The sequence below is a fragment of the Panthera onca genome, chromosome B4 (genome assembly GCF_046562875.1).
Source record: "Panthera onca isolate mPanOnc1 chromosome B4, mPanOnc1 haplotype 2, whole genome shotgun sequence".
NCBI lineage: Eukaryota > Metazoa > Chordata > Mammalia > Carnivora > Felidae > Panthera > Panthera onca.
The window spans coordinates 27,629,464-27,648,959 of NC_138345.1; the positions used below are offsets into that span (position 1 = coordinate 27,629,464).

At 47.1% G+C, this 19,496-nt stretch overlaps 1 protein-coding gene across 17 annotated transcripts in view; it reads left to right on the forward strand.

Annotated features, from left to right (window-relative positions):
- SVIL (supervillin) overlaps window positions 1–19,070 on the forward strand; it is a 230,723-nt gene extending 211,653 nt beyond the window's left edge. For all 17 annotated transcript variants that reach the window (XM_078450304.2, XM_078450309.2, XM_078450306.2 and 14 more), the window contains 11 exons: window positions 195–339; window positions 682–958; window positions 6,131–6,282; window positions 8,576–8,681; window positions 9,402–9,609; window positions 10,951–11,084; window positions 12,770–12,925; window positions 14,511–14,654; window positions 15,701–15,825; window positions 17,800–17,955; window positions 18,053–19,070. In XM_078450304.2, coding sequence (XP_078306430.2) covers window positions 195–339; window positions 682–958; window positions 6,131–6,282; window positions 8,576–8,681; window positions 9,402–9,609; window positions 10,951–11,084; window positions 12,770–12,925; window positions 14,511–14,654; window positions 15,701–15,825; window positions 17,800–17,955; window positions 18,053–18,139 — 1,690 coding nt within the window. In that variant the 3' untranslated portion in view covers window positions 18,140–19,070. The remainder of the gene's footprint in view (window positions 1–194; window positions 340–681; window positions 959–6,130; window positions 6,283–8,575; window positions 8,682–9,401; window positions 9,610–10,950; window positions 11,085–12,769; window positions 12,926–14,510; window positions 14,655–15,700; window positions 15,826–17,799; window positions 17,956–18,052) is intronic.
- The last annotated feature ends 426 nt before the right edge of the window (window positions 19,071–19,496 follow it).

Consider the following 19,496-nt stretch of genomic DNA (forward strand, 5'->3'; position numbering starts at 1 on the left):
CTGCGAGGCTTCAGACCGAAAGACTAAAATGTCACTTATCTGACGAAACAGACCATGCGTTCTGTATACCACTAATGTATCATGAGTTGTGTTCACTAGCCACGTGGGTGTGTTTTCCATTCCTTTCCTTTGTTTTCCCATGGCTTAACTTTGGTTCTTCTCCTGTCTACTCCCCCACCCACCCACCTTCGCAGGAAAGGACAGGGGCGGCCCGACTGGGCAATATTCGGGAGACTTACAGAACACAATGAAACCATTTTGTTCAAAGAGAAATTTCTCGATTGGACTGAACTGAAGAGACCTAATGAGAAGAACGCCAGCGAACTTGCCCAGCAAAAGGTATTTCTGGTAATCTAGACTCAAACCTCAGGCCTTTGGTTTAGGTCCTGACAAAAGAGGCCTCGAAGGTAAAGCCTTCCCAGGGTTTACTGGGAGATCAGCAAACGGGTGTCCAATTATATTCTACCTCCAGGAGGTGAAGTAGTCCAGTTTGTGTCCCCAGCTTTTAGGTGTCCCGTTCACTGCTGTGGGATGGGTATTCAGGCCTCTGCAGTCTTTCCCCAAAACGCAGTTAAACGCTGAGACAGAGCTGGAAAGTCTACCAGCGAAACAGCAGTGAGCGTGGCAGGAAACGGCTGTAGAAACAGGCCACTGAGCCAGCCTTGTCACCTTCCCCCATAGGAAGATCCTCGGGCCGAAGCCAAGGCGTACGATGTCGCGCGCATGGTGCCGGTGCCCCAGACCACCACCAGCACGGTGCTGGACGGGGTGAACATTGGCCGTGGCTATGGCCTGGTAGAAGGGGACGACAGGAGGCAGTTTGAGATCGCCAGTGTCTCTGTGGATGTCTGGCACATCCTAGAGTTTGACTACAGCCGGCTCCCCAAACAGAGCATCGGGCAGTTCCACGAGGGAGATGCCTATGTGGTCAAGTGGAAGTACATGGTGAGCACCGCAGGTCAGTGAGCACTTCTGTCTTCTTCACACTGACACGGGGCGGCCCCAGCTCTGCGGCTGCGAGTCTAGCACCGCTAGAAGCCATTCCCTGTGTGCGCCCCTGCCTTCGGCCGCAGAGAATGTGCCGATCTGACCGTTCGCTTGGAGAACCCCTTAGTAAACTTTATAGATGGGTCCCGACACCCTAGCATTAAGGAAGGTTGTGTTTCCTTATAGAAATTAAACATGCACGTTACGGTTTCTCTGCTACCCTCGTTCCCGCCCCCTCCCCGTCCCCAGAGGTTTTCTAGGAAAGTGATGATTTGCCTCCAAATGATACTTACCATGTGGCTGTCTGCTGCTTAAATTAAAGTCTGAAGTAAAGTATATCTGGATGATTTCGAACTGGAACCAAATGGTGTAGTTATGCACAAAAGATTTATTAAAAATAAAAGAAGCTGTTTCCTCTGAGGCTGAGAGCACGAACAGGCTTTGTGGATCTGGTAGAATAAATACACAGTCGAAACTGCGCGTGGTTCCTGTCGGTGAAATGCTCAGCGAAACGGTCCGTTGTATGCTCTGTGCTGGGGGGGGGGGGGGTGAGGGAGGAAAGCCAGTGTGCTTTGGAGAGAGAACCCCTTCTCCTTGCCAACAAGGAGCCAGTCCTCTGCAGTGTCCCTCCGCCCCACCATTTGGGAGGATTTGTCACAACGCTGTGATTTTGACGTTCAACTCCTGAGCGTTTCTTCACCCCTTGAAAGCCGCTTTGCTGCCAGGGTGTGGCTGCCCTGGAGCTCCCGGGGATGAAGGCTGCTGTCTGCTCATCAGATACCCGCAGACTGAGAACCATATGATTTCCTTCCTAATGTATCAGAAATAAGTCTGTTAATCACCCGGCAGCATTTACTGGAGCACCTACTCTACATATAGACCCTTACGTTAGGGGCTAAGTAAATATGTCAGACCCTACCTTCCGAAAGCACATAATAAATGACAATAAGGCAAGTGCGGGAAGAGGCAAGCCCGTCATTCTGGAGGAGAGCCGGGGTCTCTGAGATTGACCCTGCTGCCTTGGAGGAAGCCCAGCACACCGCCCGTGGGCAGCCAGTGTGGGGCATCGCCAGGCAGGGCAGGAGGCAGTCTTGCCCAGAGCTGTCCGGGGTGCTGCGGGCCCGGAGGTCCACACAGCCCAGGAGGCACAGCACTGGGGGTTTTGCTGCACACTCGAGTTGAGTGCCTCCCAGTGGCTCTGAGACGTATTACGTCATGATGCCAATTTCTCAGTGAGGAACAGGACACCACAGTTGTTACCTGTCTGAAGTCACCCAGCTAGGAAAGACCAGATTAGGACACTGAAAGCTCCTTTCCCTTTCATAAGGAGGCCATGTGGCTGGGAGGAAAGGGCACAGGCCCGGGGACCGTGCAGCCTGGGTCTGAATCTTCTCTCAGGCCCTACGTACCAGCCATGCAAGGTGGGTGAAGGGACGTAACCTGTCTGAGCCTCGGTCTGATGATGATGCCCCGCTCAGAGATTATTATAATCTGGTAAGTGTCCAATTTAGCACAGGGCCTGGCACATGCTCACAAGGTACGGGAAATAATCGTCACTGATGTCCTCAGCCCCGAAAGCAAAATTGCTGTATTTACCTTGAAGATGAGATAACATGAGTCTCCCCAAAATAAGCGTCCTTCCCAAGAGTCGCTATTGAGTCTCTGCTCCTTGGGGTGGTGCAGTTGTCCAGCTGCAGTAACCATCCGTGCTGTGTGTTGGCAATAAAGGCAGTAAGAGGGGATTTGGCGGGTGGGAATCCACTAACCTTCGGTGTTGTGCAGCAGGGAACGTTAAGGACCAGCTTTGAAAGCATACATAGCTCCCCTTCCTTAAATACAGAGAGGAAACTGCATGTTTTACAAAACAAGACAAAGGAGCAATAGAATTTGAAATTCACTCATCTCCTTACCTGAGCTGTTAGTTATAAAAAGAAGTAATAGGAAATAAATGAATAAAATGATATCGACATGAATTAATTAAAAAAAAAGTAATCAGATTTCTGAGGCCTTCATAGACTACTCTGTTGGAGGCCGCCTAAGAAGTAATGATTTGGCCCAGGAAAGTACTTTCTGTGTTTCTTCCAGTAAACACAGCGCACATCTCGCAGCCAGCTCCAGCAGCATCGTTATGAGCCAAGTTACAGCTTTGAAGGGGTCCAGCTGCAGAGCATTAAGTCAGAGCAGGGAGCATTCTGATTCCAGACGGTCCCTCTGGGAGCAGAGAAGCATAGCACAATGGCATTAACAGTGGCCCCTCGGTGACCACAGTCTAGCTCCTCATCACTCCTACTCCACAGCTGCACGTGCAAACAGGACATAGAACTTGGAGCTCGGGAGGCTCTTCTGGGACAAGGTCAGCAGACACCAGCAGCTGTAGAAACAGTACAGCCGTCCTCTTGGTGGACACTAGCCAGGTGCACAGGTGCACAGAGAAGCTCCTGGAGAAGCGAACCAGGGCTCCAGGGATGGGAGACCGGAGGCCGCAGTGGGTAGTAAATGGGGTTCTGCAGCAAGACCGCTTGACCCTGAGCAGTTCTTCAAACCGTGGTTCCCTGTTACTCCTAAACACGACGACGGGTCACAAACGTCCTCTTGAAAGTATTTTTAGACATAATGCATGAACACTTAATTTTTTTTAAGTTTACTTATTTATTTTGATGGGAGGGTGCATGGGGGCAGAGAAAGAGAGAGGGAGAGAGAGAATCCAAAGCAGGTTCTGCCCTGTCAGCACAGAGCCCGACGTGGGGCTCAATCTCACAACTGTGAGATGATGACCTGAGCCAAACTGAAGAGTCAGACAGTCAACCGACTGAGCTACCCAGGCACCCCCATCAACACTTTAAATTAGCCATCTGATCAAGGCTATTTAAGGTTACAGTCAGGGGGCGCCTGGGTGGCTCAGTGGGTAAAGCGTCAGACTTCGGCTCAGGTCATGATCTCATTGGTTCATGTTGAGCCCCACTTTGGGCTCTGTGCTGACAGCTCAGAGCCTGGAGCCTGCTTTGGATTCTGTGTCTTCTCTCTCTCTCTGCACCCCCCCCCCCACTTGTGCTCAGTCTCCCTGTCTCTCAAAAATAAATAAACATTAAAAAAATATAAAAAGTGAAATAAAGGTCACAGTCCGTAAATTCTTACTGATGAAAGTTTAATCTTTACTTTGCTAAAATTAAAAATAAATGAACTAAAAATTAAGTTGTATATAGTAATACATTTGTGCATATTGAAGAAAATTGCTGAAAACTATTATGAGATATTTTAAGGAAATAATTCTATTTTAGATATATATACTGAAGTCCACATTAGAATGTTAGATGGTAAAACACTGGTTATTTAAGCCTGAATATATATTTATACAATGTACTTAAGTGCTAACAGATTTCAAGATATATATCAACTTCTGTGACCTGTTTTAAGCACATCTTTCCCCAGCTGACATGACTAATTTTCACTACTTTGAAGAGTGGGATTGCTAATCAAAGACAAACTTTTGTTCTATCTAAATTAGCAGAAATTTCAATGGAGTGGCTTCCAAACTAATTGTGAATATGCATAGCCTATCCATTAAAAATACACAAACTTGAGGTGCCTGGGTGGCTCAGTCCCTTAAGCATCCAACTCTCAACCTCTTTCTCTGCCCCTCCCCCTCCTCAATGCGTGTGCGCGCGCTCTCGCTCTCTCTCTCTCTCTCTCTCTCTCTCTCAAAATAAACATTTAATAAAAGATACACCAACTTGACCAGCTCAGGTCCACAAGAGATGGTGCTAAATGTTGTGCTTAAGCAAAGCACTGTCAAGAATTATTATGATCATTTATGGAAACTATATATACACATTACTTTGCTAAAAGGCCAAAAAATCAAATAAATATGACCCTGGCCTCTCGAGAACTTAAAATAAATGAGCTTTCTTCTTACCTTCAAACCTCAAGATAACTGTGATTTTGTAAATGGGACTGGCGCTGGGAAAAACTGGGTTAACAGAGAACCAGAGAACCTAGTTATTATCTTTAATTTTCAACAAGCGTGGGTGTTATAACCTGCGTTCTCCCACTGTTGCCCATCACTTTCTGGGACCACCCAGGCAGGCATCTGAGGGTAACAGCTCGGTCTCCTGACCTCATTCATTCCAGAAGGGTCTGCCTGCAGTCCCTGTCACCTTGTCATTGTCACCTCCTCAGAGAGGCCTTCGTTCAACAGGGAATCCTATTAGCACTCACCCTGCCCCATGTCACAGCCCCGCCTGTCATCCTCAGAGCACTTATCAACCGTCTGGAACTGTCTTGCTCATGTCTGTTAGGATGAAAGCAGGGGGGCCGTCCTCTCATTATAGCTCTGGTATCCCGAGGAGGCCCCGGGCACACTGTGGGTGCTCGGAGAGCGGTTGTTGAATGAACGAGAGGAGACCGGAGTGCGGTATATGCCGAAAAGTAGCGAGCTGAGGTCTGAAATACTGCCTTTTCAAAATGGCCACTTGACCAATTAGCTTCCCGTGCCTGCTCTTGGGTGAGACCTGTGAGCCGGGTGCTGCTAATGCAAATGCCTGTGAGGTGCCAGGCGGTAAGGACAACCAGCACTGAATCCTGGCTACGGACCCAGCGACAGATAGTATTGAAATCCCAGATTATTTTATGAAAGCGGTATGTCAGCAATAGATCTCTTCCATTTCTGACAGAATGTGGAAACTTCAGAGTGTGTTTTCACTAGAATAGTTTTAGCAGACTAAATTTTCCCTTTGTACTTAAAGCTAGCCCAGCTGTTGCTTTCAATATCTTTTCTCTACCAGCTAATCTTCTGCCAAAAAAAATGGCGTAAGACGGAAAATGTATTTCTGTCTTTGGGAGCCGTTGGTCCTGCGCTGGCAGTCACCCGCTTTCTCTGTCACACACTTGGAGTGATCCGCCGCCTTCCTGGAGGATGACAGGTGTTTTTCCTAGGGCATCAAGAAGGCTAGATCATTTTTCTCCAATTTGGAGGCTCAGGATCAGTTACTGGAAGAAAGGTGGTTTTTCTCCTCAGCCCCATGCCCCAAAGCTTTTTGTCTTCCCTCTTTGTCCTCACAGAGCCCGGAGAAGAAAGCCATACATTTGCTCCTCTTGTGGCCTATCAGCTGTTTACCCTGCCCTCTCGGGTTCTTTGTGTTTGCAGTGGGAAGTCGACAAAAGGGAGAGCATTCAGCAAGGGTGGCTGGCAAAGAGAAGTGTGTCTACTTCTTCTGGCAAGGTCGGCAGTCGACCGTGAGCGAGAAGGGCACATCGGCTCTGATGACGGTGGAGCTGGACGAGGAGAGGGGTGCCCAGGTAAGTGCTGGAAAGCAGCTGAATGAGAGAACCGTCCTTCCTGGGGAGCCACAGGGTGTGCGGCCTGGTCCCCTGAAGACCCCTGACTTCTCGTGAACAAAGACGGCATCGCACAAGTGACTTTTAGTTCTGGTCTGGCTTCTCCAGACTGCAGGCTGGGCCTCCCCTCTCCTCTCCCCACTGGCAGGTCAGGAGTAATATGCTCTTCAACGAGATGTTGCATCTGTAAATAGCGAATCCATAAGACAGGTACCAAGCGCAGCGCCAAGGGAGGGTTTGGTTTTTTTAAGTTTCCACTTAACTGATATTCAAGGAGTTATAAATAAAACCAAGAGATGCTGTTTTCCACTTCTAAAATTGGTAGGGATTTTATAAAGAACGGCTCCAGGGTGGGTAAGGATTCAGTAGGATGCCTCCACTGGGAAGTGTAGCTTGAAACAGCCATCCTGAAAAGCAGTTTGGCTCAAGAACCTTAAAATTCTCATAAACTTTGATCAGTTATTCCACCTACACAAATCTGTCCAAAGGAAATACCAGAGATTAATGTAAAAATGAGTATTCTTATCTGTTTTCTCATCTGCATTCCTCCCAGCAGCCCGAGTGATTTTTCGGGAACACGTTGGACCGTGTCATTCCCTTGCTCTCCAAACTGGTGTCCCTGTGATCTGCCAGCACCTTCGTGGTGGGCCCTGAACACCTCTCCCACCTCCCCCTGGCTTTCTAGCCTTTTGCCACTCCTGAGACACACAGACCTCTTTCCCCCACCCCAGGGCCTTTGTGCAATTTCCTGTCTGGAACATTTCCCCTGTATCCATAAGTAACTTTCAACTTCATATGATTCAGGTTTCTGTTCCAGTGTCACCTGTTTTATCCAAATCCCTCCCCATTCTCTGTCCCTCTGCTGAGCTTTATTTTTTTTTATAGCACTTACCACTATTATCACTACTTAAAACCGCTTCATAGTCATTTGTCATTTCATTTACATTTTGTAGACATTGCGTTTACTTACTTGTTATCCCTCTTTCCCTAGAAAGTATGAAAGAGACCTTGTGTGCTGGTCTTTATCCTCCATTATAACCCCAGGGCCTGTATAATGCCCCGGGGCCAAGATTTTGTAAACATATCTTTTTGCTGTTTGGATTACCTTTGCCTGGGGTCCCATCCTTTAGTAATGAAGAGTTGACTGTAAGGTTTTGGGAAAGCATGATACCACGGGCAGTTATCTTCACTACCTTGGAAGAGTAGTTAACAATAGCATGAGGGAGGAGAACAGAGGAATTTTCTCCGAAACAGATTAATGTTCACCTAGCCTTCTGGATTCCTAAGAACCAATCCTGTTCCCTAAAAAAATACTTAATACACATTTTCTACTATAGACTATACAATAATTGAAAATAACTGTTAGTGGCCATTGCATTTTAATTTATCCCTAATAGTGGGCAATTTCAACCGCCTTTATTTTTGTAAAGGCCATGTTTCAATCGTGCCTGCAAAATCACCCTTAGAATTTTGAGTCTTAATCTCTCTAGTCTGAGCATTCCACTTTTTATCAAGCCAGTGGATGTAAAAACACTTCAGACATATAAAACGCTGCCACATAATGGCGCTTAATTACGCAAAGTTGGCCCTGAGGTTGATCTGTTAACTCCTGGTGGGAAATGCTTCCTACCTTTCGGTTTGCCCCGACTTCCAGGCTGAATAAACAATTTCCTCGTGACGGGAAAATGTCTAGCCAAAGTGAGAGTGAGTGGAGTCAACCCTAACAGTTTCATGAGCAGCTATCACAGTGCTTCCCAGGCGAAGGGGAGGCTGGTCCACAGGAGAAGTGTTCCATGAGTGGACTATGGGAATGGTTGCAAAAGAGACAGTTCTCCCCTCCAGGCCCCGCCCCTGAGTCACTAAGTGATCAGCCGTTCTCACTGCTGAGAGGTAGACTTTGTTTCAAACTTGTTTAGATCAGTCATGCTACGTCTATACCACAGAATACCACTAAAATATCAAAACTTGTGTTTCCAAAGTCTTTGATGGCAAAACATCAAGTGAATAAATCGGGTATTAAGTAACAAAGGACAACAATCCTACTTTTGTCTGGGAAAGACACATACCTGAAAGATACTTTGAAAGGAAAGCTGTACCCTAGACCTTTCACAGTGGTTATCTTTAGACAACAGTAGTGTCACTGGTGTTTGTGGGCACTTCTCGCTGTTTTTCAGAGTTTCTACTAGGCAGGTATTCTTTTTAAGACTTTGAAAACCGGTACGTGTTACTTACTGGAATGCGTTTCCATTGAAAGGTCCAGGTCCTGCAGGGAAAGGAGCCCCCCTGCTTTCTGCAGTGTTTCCAGGGGGGAATGGTAGTACACTCCGGGAGGCGGGAAGAAGAGGAAGAGAACGCGCAAAGTAAGTCACTGTCACCGTTGGAATAAGATTTGTTTCCCTCTCCTAGAAGGTGTTTTCACACTGGGGTGGGGGGGAGGGGGTATTAAAGTAAGTCTCCCTTTATATAGCTGTGTCTTCACCCCTGAAAGCCTCGTCACGTTTGCCTTACAAATCAGCCTTATGGGGGAGCTCATAGCACCCCCCCCCCACCTTCCTGTAGCATTTACCTTAGGATACATAGGACTCTGTATGCAGGAGGCTGGGAGATTACTTCCCCTTAAACTGAATCCCCACAGTGACTCTGTCTCTCTTTTCAAGAGGGGAGAAAAATTCAGTGGGTCATCTATTATAAATTGGATGCTGGCCAACAAAAATCTCTTAATTTATAGAATAGATTTATAAAAAAAATAAAATAAAAAGAATTCTTAGCTTCAGAGCCTCTCAAAATATGCCTGTTATGTGATTTACCTGAGTATTTATAAAATACTCAGTATTTGTAAGTATTTGTAAATGCCTGAGTATTTACAAAAATGGGTTTTCTACTTCACGAACCTGCTTCTAACTCCAAAAGGATGTGCTTTCTGGGCCGGCAGCGGCAGCGAGCTGGCCGCCACTCCGCCTGAGCCCCCCCACCCCCACCCCCAAATCACAGGATGGGCCTGGGTGGGCCCAGGGTGGGTGGTGTTGGCGGGTCCCTGCGCGGCACACGTCCTAACTCTGTGCCGCTGCTGCCCCCTGCAGGTGAGTGGAGGCTGTACTGTGTGCGCGGAGAAGTGCCTGTGGAAGGGAATTTGCTGGAAGTGGCCTGTCACTGTAGTAGCTTGAGGTCCAGGACTTCCATGGTTGTCCTCAACGTAAATAAAGCCCTCATTTACTTGTGGCACGGATGCAAAGCCCAAGCCCACACGAAGGAGGTCGGAAGGACCGCAGCAAATAAAATCAAAGAACAGTGAGTGTTGTGTGTGAGGGCATCTCCCAGAAGGGGCTTCCCCGTGGGACGCCGGCTGAAGCGGGAAGGATACCCAGGGTCGCCAGTAGAAGCCTGGGTGTACCTCAAGTGACTTCAGCAGGGGGTGGGTATGAACGTGGTTGGGGGCCTCTGACATTCCAAGTGGCCGTGACACACATCTCGCTTCAAGCTGCCCACGTGAGGGCTTCCCCCACCTTCTGAGGATGTACCTGCCTCGATGAAAGGCAGAGTGAGGAGTGAGGGAAGTGCCCCCAACGAGTGCCGTCATTTCTTTCACGGGTATGATTTTGAATTAAAAGCCTGGAGGCCTTTGGTATTTAAAGAGAGCAAATTTCAAATATCTTTTAGGAGTTCAACATTTCAGTTTTGCCAGAGCAGTGGAAAGTTAGGAAGCGTTTAGCTAAAGAAAAGTCTGGGAGACCACCAACTGCGTCAGACTATAAGATGTCCCCTTTCCAGAGGACAACCGTATGCCTGCATTTGCCCCTGAGTCGCTGGACCGCCAGCTAGGCAGGGGATGCCTGGCGTTTCCTCAGGCTGTCACCTGGGAGGACACTGGTAACATGTGAACAGTAGAAGCGGAGCATTTCCAGGGCCACAGCATGCCACCAAAGGGTAATCTGGTCAAATCCGTTCTCTGGGCACCACAGCGGTGCTGGGCGGGCATCCTTCCCCTGGGACGGCTCTCGAACCTACCGAGGAGAGGGCGGAGAGAACGCAGGCCAGTGCCCTGTCAACAGGCAGATGGCCGGGAAGCAAAACGTCTCATCTCGAAACGCTGTTCTGTGTGCCAGTGAGTGGGGAGGGGTGATAGTTGACCTTCGGCGAGGTATCCAAAGGCATCCCTGGCCCACTGGATTTTCCCCTTGGACCACTGGGAAAAAACAGAACGATGAACTCGTTCGCTCTGCAGGTATTCACTGATCACGTACTTGGCGCCAAGCACAGATTTAGGGACCAGGGTCTGGCAAGTGAACTAACCTAAGTCTCCGTCCCCATGACGCTTATGTTCTAGCAAGAGAGGACAAGGAATAGTTAATATGTATGTTGTATATAAAAACATGATCACTTTCATTGCAACTTGTATGTAATTATACATTCTTCTCTAAGGGCCAGGCCAGTCCCTCTCATTGCTGCCCACACCCCCCCACCACACACACACACATTCATAAACCACGGAGCATGTTTTTATTCATTAGTAAGAATTATTTTAGGAAGAAGAGAGATGGTGAACTGATCTGCAGATTTAGTCTTGAATAATTCCATACTGCCAACACTTCCAGGCTTAAAACAAACAAACTACTGGTTTTCTCCGTGCAGATGTCCCCTGGAAGCCGGACTGCATAGTAGCAGTAAAGTGACAATACATGAGTGTGATGAAGGATCGGAGCCCCTGGGATTCTGGGACGCTTTAGGAAGGAGAGACAGGAAAGCCTACGACTGCATGCTTCAAGGTAATCCAACATTCCGTAGCTTTCCATCACTAATTTAGTCAGTACATATTTACTGAGCACATACTATGCACAACACCCAGTGAATCACCCATAGGCTAGATCCTCCCAGGCCTACAATGCAGTAAGGAAGCTAAATAATACGCACAGCTAAGCATAATGCCAAATAAAACTTTGGTGTGTCATGAAAGAGGTACGAATGAAGGAGGCTGAGAGTTTAAAGAAAGAGTAGTTCCACCAGGAAAATCACACGACATTTACACAGAGCCTCGGAGGGAAGCATGACCTGAAGAGACGGAGGGAGAGAAGCGAATTCCAGGAAACCAGAGGGACAGTGACACAACGTGATCCTATGGCACGAGACGCTTTCGGTCTGGCCAGCATCCTGGGTGCAGGGACCTAACAGAGTTCAGATTAGAGAATAGGTCGGTTTTGTATTAAATACACAAAACACAGATCAACTTAACGTACAGATTAACACAGAGGGAAAGCTAACAAGTATTAGGCAGGTTAGGATGAGAGAGACACCGCCTAAGCACCTGATCTGCCTTAACGCTCACCACCTAACGCCACCGTGTTTGTTCTGATGAGGAAACTGAGGCACAGCGAACTTCATCAGCTTGCCCAAGGTTGGACCACAGTGGGGTATACTCATCTCAGTTTTCATGAACTTTTACAGAGTTTTTCTTAATAATGCATATTGGCGATGGAAAATGTTTGAAAGTACAGAGAGGTTGAAAAAGAAACTAAGTCCCTTATGATCTCTCTCAAAGATAACTAGAATCAACATTTCTCTATGGGATACATACACATCTATATTAAAGGAAATTTTGGACAGCAGTACACAGTTTTGTAACCCGATTTTTCCCTTTATTACGAACAGTTGCTCAAGTTGTTAATATCTAGACTTCTCTGGCCGCAGGGCATTCCATGAATATGCCATATGCCATTTTCTATTTAACCTGTCTCTTTTGGTTGGAGAGAGGTTTCCGATTTTTCCCTATTACACAATAGAGACGTGAATAAATTTAAACCAAGTACATGTATTTACTTCTAGTTAAATTTCTAGAAAAGATTCAGGGTACAGCTCAACAAGGGTGCCCCCGAACACTGGCACCAGTCTCCATATTCACCCGGCAATATACATCAGAGAGTGTGCATTCCCCAGTGGACTTTGCCTTTTCCTCTTTGCCAAAATGGGGGGGGGGGGAGCGGTGGGGGGAGACTGCTACCTAAGCACTATTTTAACTAATGGTTTAAATTGGAAGTACTGTTAAATGCTTATGTATTTTTTTTAATTATTTGTATTTCTACTTTGGTGAATGTTTTCATTTCTGCCTTTTTGTACGTTTTTACTGAGATATTTATCTTTATTCTTTTATATACCAAGGGCACAAACCAGTTTCCACATTTCTCATTTTGTCACTTGCCTTTTTGTTTGGTTTGGGGCTTTTTTGCAATGAAAGTGTTCATTTTTGTACTGTCAGTGCAGAAATCCCCTGTCCCTTCATTCCTCCTTTTATAATTATGATTAAGGAGACCTTCCCCACCTCCAAGGTCAGATAAATTTTACCTATTTTCGCATGAAGTTTTGGGGTTATTTCATGTCTTACAGTCACTCTCCCATCCATCTGGGATTTCCTTTGATGCATATCGTGTCCTCAGCTCTGTTCTCTTTTCTTTCAAAGATCCTGGAAATTTTAACTTCACACCCCGCCTGTTCATCCTCAGCAGTTCCTCTGGTGACTTCTCAGCCACAGAATTCATGTATCCCGCCCGAGACCCCTCTGTGGTCAATTCTATGCCCTTCCTGCAGGAAGATCTGTACAGCGCGCCACAGCCAGGTATGGCCCGCGGAAGGGGTCATCGTGCCGAGCCACAGAACGTACACCTTCCAGACGGCCTTTTTACTCTACTTGCATATTGACTAAACGGTTTTTATTTACCAAGTGCCCTGGCGGGTAACTTTCTTATATTATCTCATGCTCACACCTACCCCAAAAGCAAGGGAACGTCAACCGTATGTTACAGTCTAAGAAACCGAGGCCCAGGTGCTTAACTCGCCCAAGTAGGCTGAGCACAACCGTGTCAGGCCTGGAATCTCAGCTCTTCTCCCAGACTCCCCTCAGTCTTGTGGCTTCGTGGCCCACAGTCGGCCTCCCCTGCTCCGGGCATCATGTTTTCGTTCGAGACACAAAGAAGGGGTTGGGAAAAGGGCAGTGATGGCAGTGTCTCTCCCTTGTATTGGATAAAGCAAAAGCTTTCCCAGAAGCCCCCAGCTGACGTCTGCTCACATCCCGTCGGCCAGAGCTCTGTCACATGACCACCCTCCACTACCAGGGAGCCTAGGAAAGCAAGTGGCGGGGCAGCAAGGGGTTGAGAGTATCTGCTGAATCAGCCAAAGAATGGTGTCTGCCTTAGCCAAGGCTGCACGGCAGGGCTGTGGTTCCCACCCATATCTTCTGACTCCGAGGTCAAGGCTGTATCCACTCGGCCCCCACCTCGCGACAGAACCGGTTGTGTGCCCTTGTGCTGGTTGGGACAGTCACCGTCACCAGAGACTGGGCTGTACGGACCCGGCCAGACTCCTGCAGTCGAGTCTGAGCCCTTGTGCCCTCTCCCCTCAGCCACAACCTCTCATTAACCCGGCCCAGCTCCCCACCTTAAAAGCTCAACAGCTGGCCCACGGGTCATACTGCGGGAAATATCAGCAAGTTCCTTCAAAGGGAGGCCGCTACCCACCCTCTTCACGCTATGCCTCAGGGTGGGTTATCAACCTCTTCTAGGCTTCTCAAATGTGTGGTGTGCGTGGAATTCTGAAACACGGGCTAGGAAAGGACGCGGGGCAGGCGGACCGAGCAGGTGTGAGAGCCCCTCTGCCACATGGAATAAGAGTCAGGCTGACGATGTGTTAGAACGCGTCTGCTCCTTCAAGCCCTATTCTCTCACCGAGAACCAGGAACTTAGTCACCTAGGAAGCAATTGCATGTGGGGCACGCACATCAGTGACCTGTAGGGCAAGGGGGGTGTACTCTCCGGTTTTTAATATGTTCTTTGGAGAGAAATGCTGCTTACAGCCCCTTGTGGGTGCGTTATCCCTCCCCTCAGCATGCTGCCAATTCTCGGAAGGGCCGCCGGTGGGCCGGCTACTGAGGAGGGGCAAAGGGAGAGACAGTGTGGGGACAGGGAGGGAAAAGAGGCCGGCATCACAGATGCCACCTCTCTCTGCCCAGAGGCTTTAACTGACTGTATGCTCAAAGGGCTGAGGCGTCGTGGACACCCCGCCTTTGGCCCCGCCAAGGGGATTCTGCACCCCCTCCCTCTGACAAAAGCAGCCTGGAGGGAAGCATCCATTAGGTTTGGGGAAGAGTGCCCCGGAAGCATCCACGGAGAAGCCCCTGATTGTCTGGTCTGCCCTTGCCCTCACAGCACTCTTCCTTGTTGACAATCACCATGAGGTGTACCTCTGGCAGGGCTGGTGGCCCATCGAGAACAAGATCACGGGTTCCGCCCGCATTCGCTGGGCCTCCGACCGGAAGAGTGCCATGGAGACCGTGCTCCAGTACTGCAAAGGTGAGGCGTCGGTGCCAGTGGGCAGGCCTGGGGCCCTCAGCTCTGCGACAGGCTTCATCCACCCCGGCAGGATCGCAGACCAGTGTTTTCCTTCCTGCGTGTGCCGGCCAACCTTGATAAAGCCCAGCGGGCAGTGATGAAACCAAGTTTTTTTTTGAGGCTTCTTAATCTTGAGATTAATGCATTCTTGACTGTCACCATGAATGGGAATTCATTTTTCTCTTTTATATTACTGGGCCGTCTGAGTTGCTACCCTCAAGATTTAAGGCTGTATTGTGGAATGCCCTGGAGGGGTCGAAACCCTTTTGCACTCTGGTGTAATCATGCTGGGGGCCTTCTGCGCATGGCCGCCCACTGTCCAGAGTGGAAATCTCACCTAAATGAGCTGGAAGGCCAATGGCAACCTTTTGGTCATTCGTTATTATTTTTAGTGTGATATCTAAAAAAGAAAGATCTACTGTGAACTCATGGCTTTTTACTATACCATCCGCCAAAAATTTATAGAATTTTATGTAAAACGAGGATGCCAGTAATCAATTTCTTACCTTAATTTTTAAGGTTTCATGGATTAGTTTCATTGAGTTCATGCAGTTGATTCTCTCTTGAAAAGCTCGTCAGTAACAAGTAACAAATTCCCACCAAATGTTTAAATTAGAGTGGTTTAGAAAATGCTCTTGTTAGCTGTTTAACTCACATTGAACTTAACGCTGCCTCAGGAAGTCAGAGGAATGCTTCTACAGGTGAATGCAAGAGGAAAAAATCTCTTGCCCAGGAGCCATGGAGAGAGGCTTTCTCAGATCCAGAGATGTGGAAGCATTTTGCTAGAGTCAGGTCACTTACATGCAGTGTTACGTATCCTTATATGCATAAACTTAACATTTTGTATAAATACCATCCATGCGTTATTATGAACTACTCACAACTTGCACTCGAACCGTAAGTCAAGAGATCCAAATGAAGAAAAGATTTCAAGGAAAATCAGAGAAAGACCGGGTCTCTTGACCCGTACCCCGGGTGTCCTGATGTTGCCCTCTGTGTACCTACAGGAAAAAATATCAAGAGGCCGCCCCCCAAGTCTTACCTTATCCACGCTGGTCTGGAGCCCCTGACGTTCACCAATATGTTCCCCAGCTGGGAGCACAGAGAGGACATTGCTGAAATCACAGAAATGGTGAGTGTGGTTTGCTTCCCCGTGAAGGTGGCTCCACACCTTTCAGATCGTGAGTCGACTGTACCTTGGGAAGAAGCATCCCAATGGCATTTTCTAAGTGATAAAATGTTGTTGTTGTTGTTGTTTTCTTTTACAACATGTTAACAAGTCTACATAGAATTAGCTTAGGAAATGGAAAAATCATTTGAACTATTTTGGTAATCAGTCATTTGAACTATTTTTGGTATTTTTCTACACCTGGTGTTCAAGCTAAACAACTTAAAAGCAAAGGTGAACTTAATTACTCTGAAGAATATACAGAAATAAAAGCTGCCATCTCTTCATTCTGTTCGCTAAAACTCTGTTGCTTTTCGAGGTCCGCATAAGGCACAACAAAATCCTCTGGCTTCAGACATTAACCTTGTGTTTGAGGAGACACAAAATAAACCTGTGATGGATTATTCACAGATCAAAGTACGAAGTGAACGAATGTATCGTGAGTCACTCCTGATTAGGAGTGTGAATAGCTCATTAATAGTATTTCATGAGACCAGTTGGTATTAGCCCATGAAGCATTTATCATAACCTTTATTTACTAAAGCATATTATTAACCAGAACATTATAATTTCCAACCACGTAGGGAAAAAAAAAAAAAAAAGCTTACTACAGCTGTGTAGAATTTCTTTAAGTCATGAGTTTTTAACATTGTGAAGGAAATAGGTTTGTTCCATTTCAATTTCCTTACTATGTCAGAGAGCTGCTTTTCCGGAGGAGACGACATGGGTATTTTACGGGAGGTCCGAACACGTTTAAACAAAAAGAGTTCGCTGCTGCTTAACAGTGGATGCGCAGCGCAAATGCCTGTTTAATGCCGGCATCGCTGCCGAGACTCACATCTCTCTGTAAGCCAGTGGGCTCGGTCCACGCGGGGAGGAGCCCGATAGGGCTCTGTTTACAATAAACACGCAGTCGTGCCTGCGGGTGCAGCGCCCCGCACCAGTACCTCCTCCTGCAGTGTGAGTTCCAGGCTGTAATTACCGCTGTGTCCTGCTTCCGCCGTGCATGCCCAGGCAGCGGTGGCCTGGGAGCATCTCGCGCAGGCCGGCGGGCTTCCGGCCAGTGAGGTCGGGCTTTCCACGCCAAGTTGTGGCAACAACACAATCACTGAGCGCTCACCGTGGGCCGGGCACGGCTCCGAGCCCTTTACGTGTATTTTCTCCCTTATTTTTACAACAGTCTATTAAGATTCATCTTCATGTATCTCCGTTTTCCCAGGGAAGGAGCTGAGACACAGACACCTGAAGTAGCTTGTCCCGGGTCTTAGGTGCAGGATTGCTCCAAACCCACTCCGTGACCACTAGTCTCGACCATCATTGATGAATTTGGCAACCCTGTTAGTCATTCATTCCCGCCACTCAAAAGGAGGGCAGTGATCTGGCTTCCAGGTTTAACAGAGGAAGAGAATTTACCTGTAGTAACCAGTTCAGTGTAAATGCACACAGAGTGGTTTTTGTTTGTTTGTTTGAAGTCTGGATTCAGCAGCATATCCTGGATGCATTTTCTTACCTTTTTCTATTATGGATTAAGAAACAGGGCTCAAGGGGGCAGCATGAATCCTCATAAGGTTATTTTAAAATACTTTTAAACAAATTCCATTATCTGAATGCTTCTAGTGTTTAGAGTTCGGATTTAATAATCTTAAGCCATAATTCACTCACGTGATACTCCCTTTTGTCCAAGGCAGGATTTATTTGGTGAGGTGGGAAGACATGTAAAGGAGAATTGTGGGGCTTTGGGCAATCCCTTTCCATTTCAGAGCCTGCTTCCCCTTGAGCGACCGCCCCCCCCCCCCCCCCCCCCCCCCGGCTAGGCACAGACTAGACAGGGTCCGGCAAGGGCACAGACAGGACAGGGTCGTGTATTTGCAGGCGCGTGACAAAACATTGGTGCAGGTGCAGGACACGAAGTTCTCTCTGCTCCCTCCTCTTCTCTAGGATACGGAAGTTTCGAATCAGATCACCCTTGTGGAAGATGTCTTAGCCAAGCTTTGTAAAACCATTTATCCGCTGGCCGATCTGCTAGCCAGGCCACTGCCCGAGGGAGTTGATCCTCTGAAGCTTGAGATTTATCTCACTGACGAAGACTTTGAGGTAAGCATTTCTTCGTGTGGGATGGCGTTTAAGCGACACATTGGCTTGGATGGGAGTCCTCTCACTCACCCACTGGGCATCTCCCCCAATTTTGCAGTTTGCACTAGACATGACCAGAGAAGAATACAACGCACTGCCCGCCTGGAAGCAGGTGAACCTGAAGAAAGCAAAAGGTCTGTTCTGAGCGGGAGAGATGGCTAGAAGAATCTGTCGTCACTTTCGATACCCTTGGACCAGGAAAATGGCAAATTTTTTTTTTTTTTTTTGGACTGGTATTTAAAAAAAAAAAAAAGATTTTTTTCGTCAGAGTTTTTAAAACCTGAAGTTACTAGCTGTACTGCGTGTCCTGGATTTGTGTATTTTGTAAATGTTTCAGCGAACCCTTTGGAAACTCTCTTTCCACGACTCAGCAGGTCATGTTAATAAAGGTGTCCCCGTGTGCACTTAAGTAGCTGTTTCTCAGCAGCTGCTCTCGCACTGCCCTCCTGTTCCGGCCGAGCGTTGCCTACTCTTTTTTTTTGAAGCAATTCTCTTCATAAAGTGTTATTTTGATAGTTTGTGGACTCTAAAATATATATATTTATATAAACACCGTATAAATCAAATACGTATTTAACAAAGCAATATTATTCGATTCACTTTTAAGATTTGTTTTCCTTTTGGTGTCAAAATAATATGAAAAGGTAGATGGAATTGCTTCTGTGGAATTAGCTCTGGCACCCTTCTGTATCTTCACACACAGTTCAGAAATGTCTCCTTCGGCCTTAGGTCTGACTTGTTCTGAGTGCTCCTTCCGGTGCTAAAATGAACAGAGACATTTGTACTTCCTGGCACGGGCTCTAAAGAATCTGTGCGAATCCACCTTTCAACCTTAATATCTTCCCTGAAATGTATAGTGCCTTGTTTTTATGTACAGTTTATATACAGAAAAGTTTGCTCTGCATTTTTTGATGATGGTTTGGAACATTATCTCCAATTTTACTCTAAAAAACGGTAGAAATGAAAAAAAAAAAACATCTCAAATTTCTAAAACCTGCTGTAAACATTAAACATGCCATTTTGTGATACAGGGCTCCAAAATAAAAGCTTCAGGAATAAACACAATAATTGATTCACATCGAATCCCAAGCATGTTCCTTTCTGCAAAACGTTCTTTTTGTTCATGTCAACCTGGTATCAATACTTGGCCGTTAAATATTAACTGCTAAAACTTTAGGGCAAGATTTTATGTAGGGTTGTATAACTAGACATTGGACCCATAATATTCTGAACACTATATTATAGACATATATTTGCAAATCATCATTCAACAGAAGCTTTTTACCCTAAAGTGATCTCCGCATCTCATACTGAGAATCTCAGTGCCTTTTTAAGAATATTGAATACAAGGCGCCTGGGGGGCTCAGTCGGTTAAGTGTCTGACTTCGGCTCATGTCATGATGTCGCGGTCTGTGAGTTCGAGCCCCATGTCAGGCTCTGTGCTAACAGCTCGGAGCCTGGAGCCTGCTTCAGATTCTGTCTCCCTCTCTGCCCCTTCCCCC